The sequence below is a fragment of the Penaeus monodon genome, chromosome 19 (assembly GCF_015228065.2).
Source record: "Penaeus monodon isolate SGIC_2016 chromosome 19, NSTDA_Pmon_1, whole genome shotgun sequence".
Lineage (NCBI taxonomy): Eukaryota > Metazoa > Arthropoda > Malacostraca > Decapoda > Penaeidae > Penaeus > Penaeus monodon.
In genome coordinates this window covers 42,350,779-42,351,165 of record NC_051404.1, presented here as the reverse complement: position 1 = coordinate 42,351,165, position 387 = coordinate 42,350,779, and the positions used below count along the sequence as shown (strand labels likewise).

The 387-nt window shown below is 64.3% G+C and overlaps 1 protein-coding gene across 1 annotated transcript in view; it reads right to left on the bottom strand.

The window, feature by feature from the left end:
* The window catches only part of LOC119585244 (tyrosine-protein kinase Dnt-like), a gene marked incomplete at its 5' end in the record, with an annotated part of 52,633 nt that overhangs the window by 3,482 nt on the left and 48,764 nt on the right, over positions 1-387 (bottom strand). The window contains 1 exon segment of the mRNA XM_037933903.1: positions 82-241. Coding sequence (XP_037789831.1) covers positions 82-241 — 160 coding nt within the window.

Sequence of the window (387 nt, the reverse complement as noted above, 5' to 3'; positions counted from 1 at the left end):
CACCAAACACCACCACCCAACCGCCCCCCCCCCCCCAAGCGGCGAGAGAGCCCCCCCCCCCCACCCTACCCCCGCACTCACCACGTCGCTGGCCGTCGATATGATCCTGTCTGTGATGGCTTCGTAGGCCAGCCACTTGATGGGCCTAGCCAGCTCAGCCCCCACCGCCTCGTAGTCGCTGGGGAAGAGGTCCCGCGAGAGGGCTGCGTCGGTGATGCGCAGCTGGAGTTTCTCACTCACGCTGCAGGTGGAGAAGGAGGAGGAAGGGAGAGAAAAGACGGTCAGTACCTTTATTGTGTTTGGGGATGGGGTGGGGTGGGGGGAAGGTAGGGGAATGGGGGGTATAGGGAGGGGGGGAGGAAGAGAACGTGTGGGGAGAATGGCCAC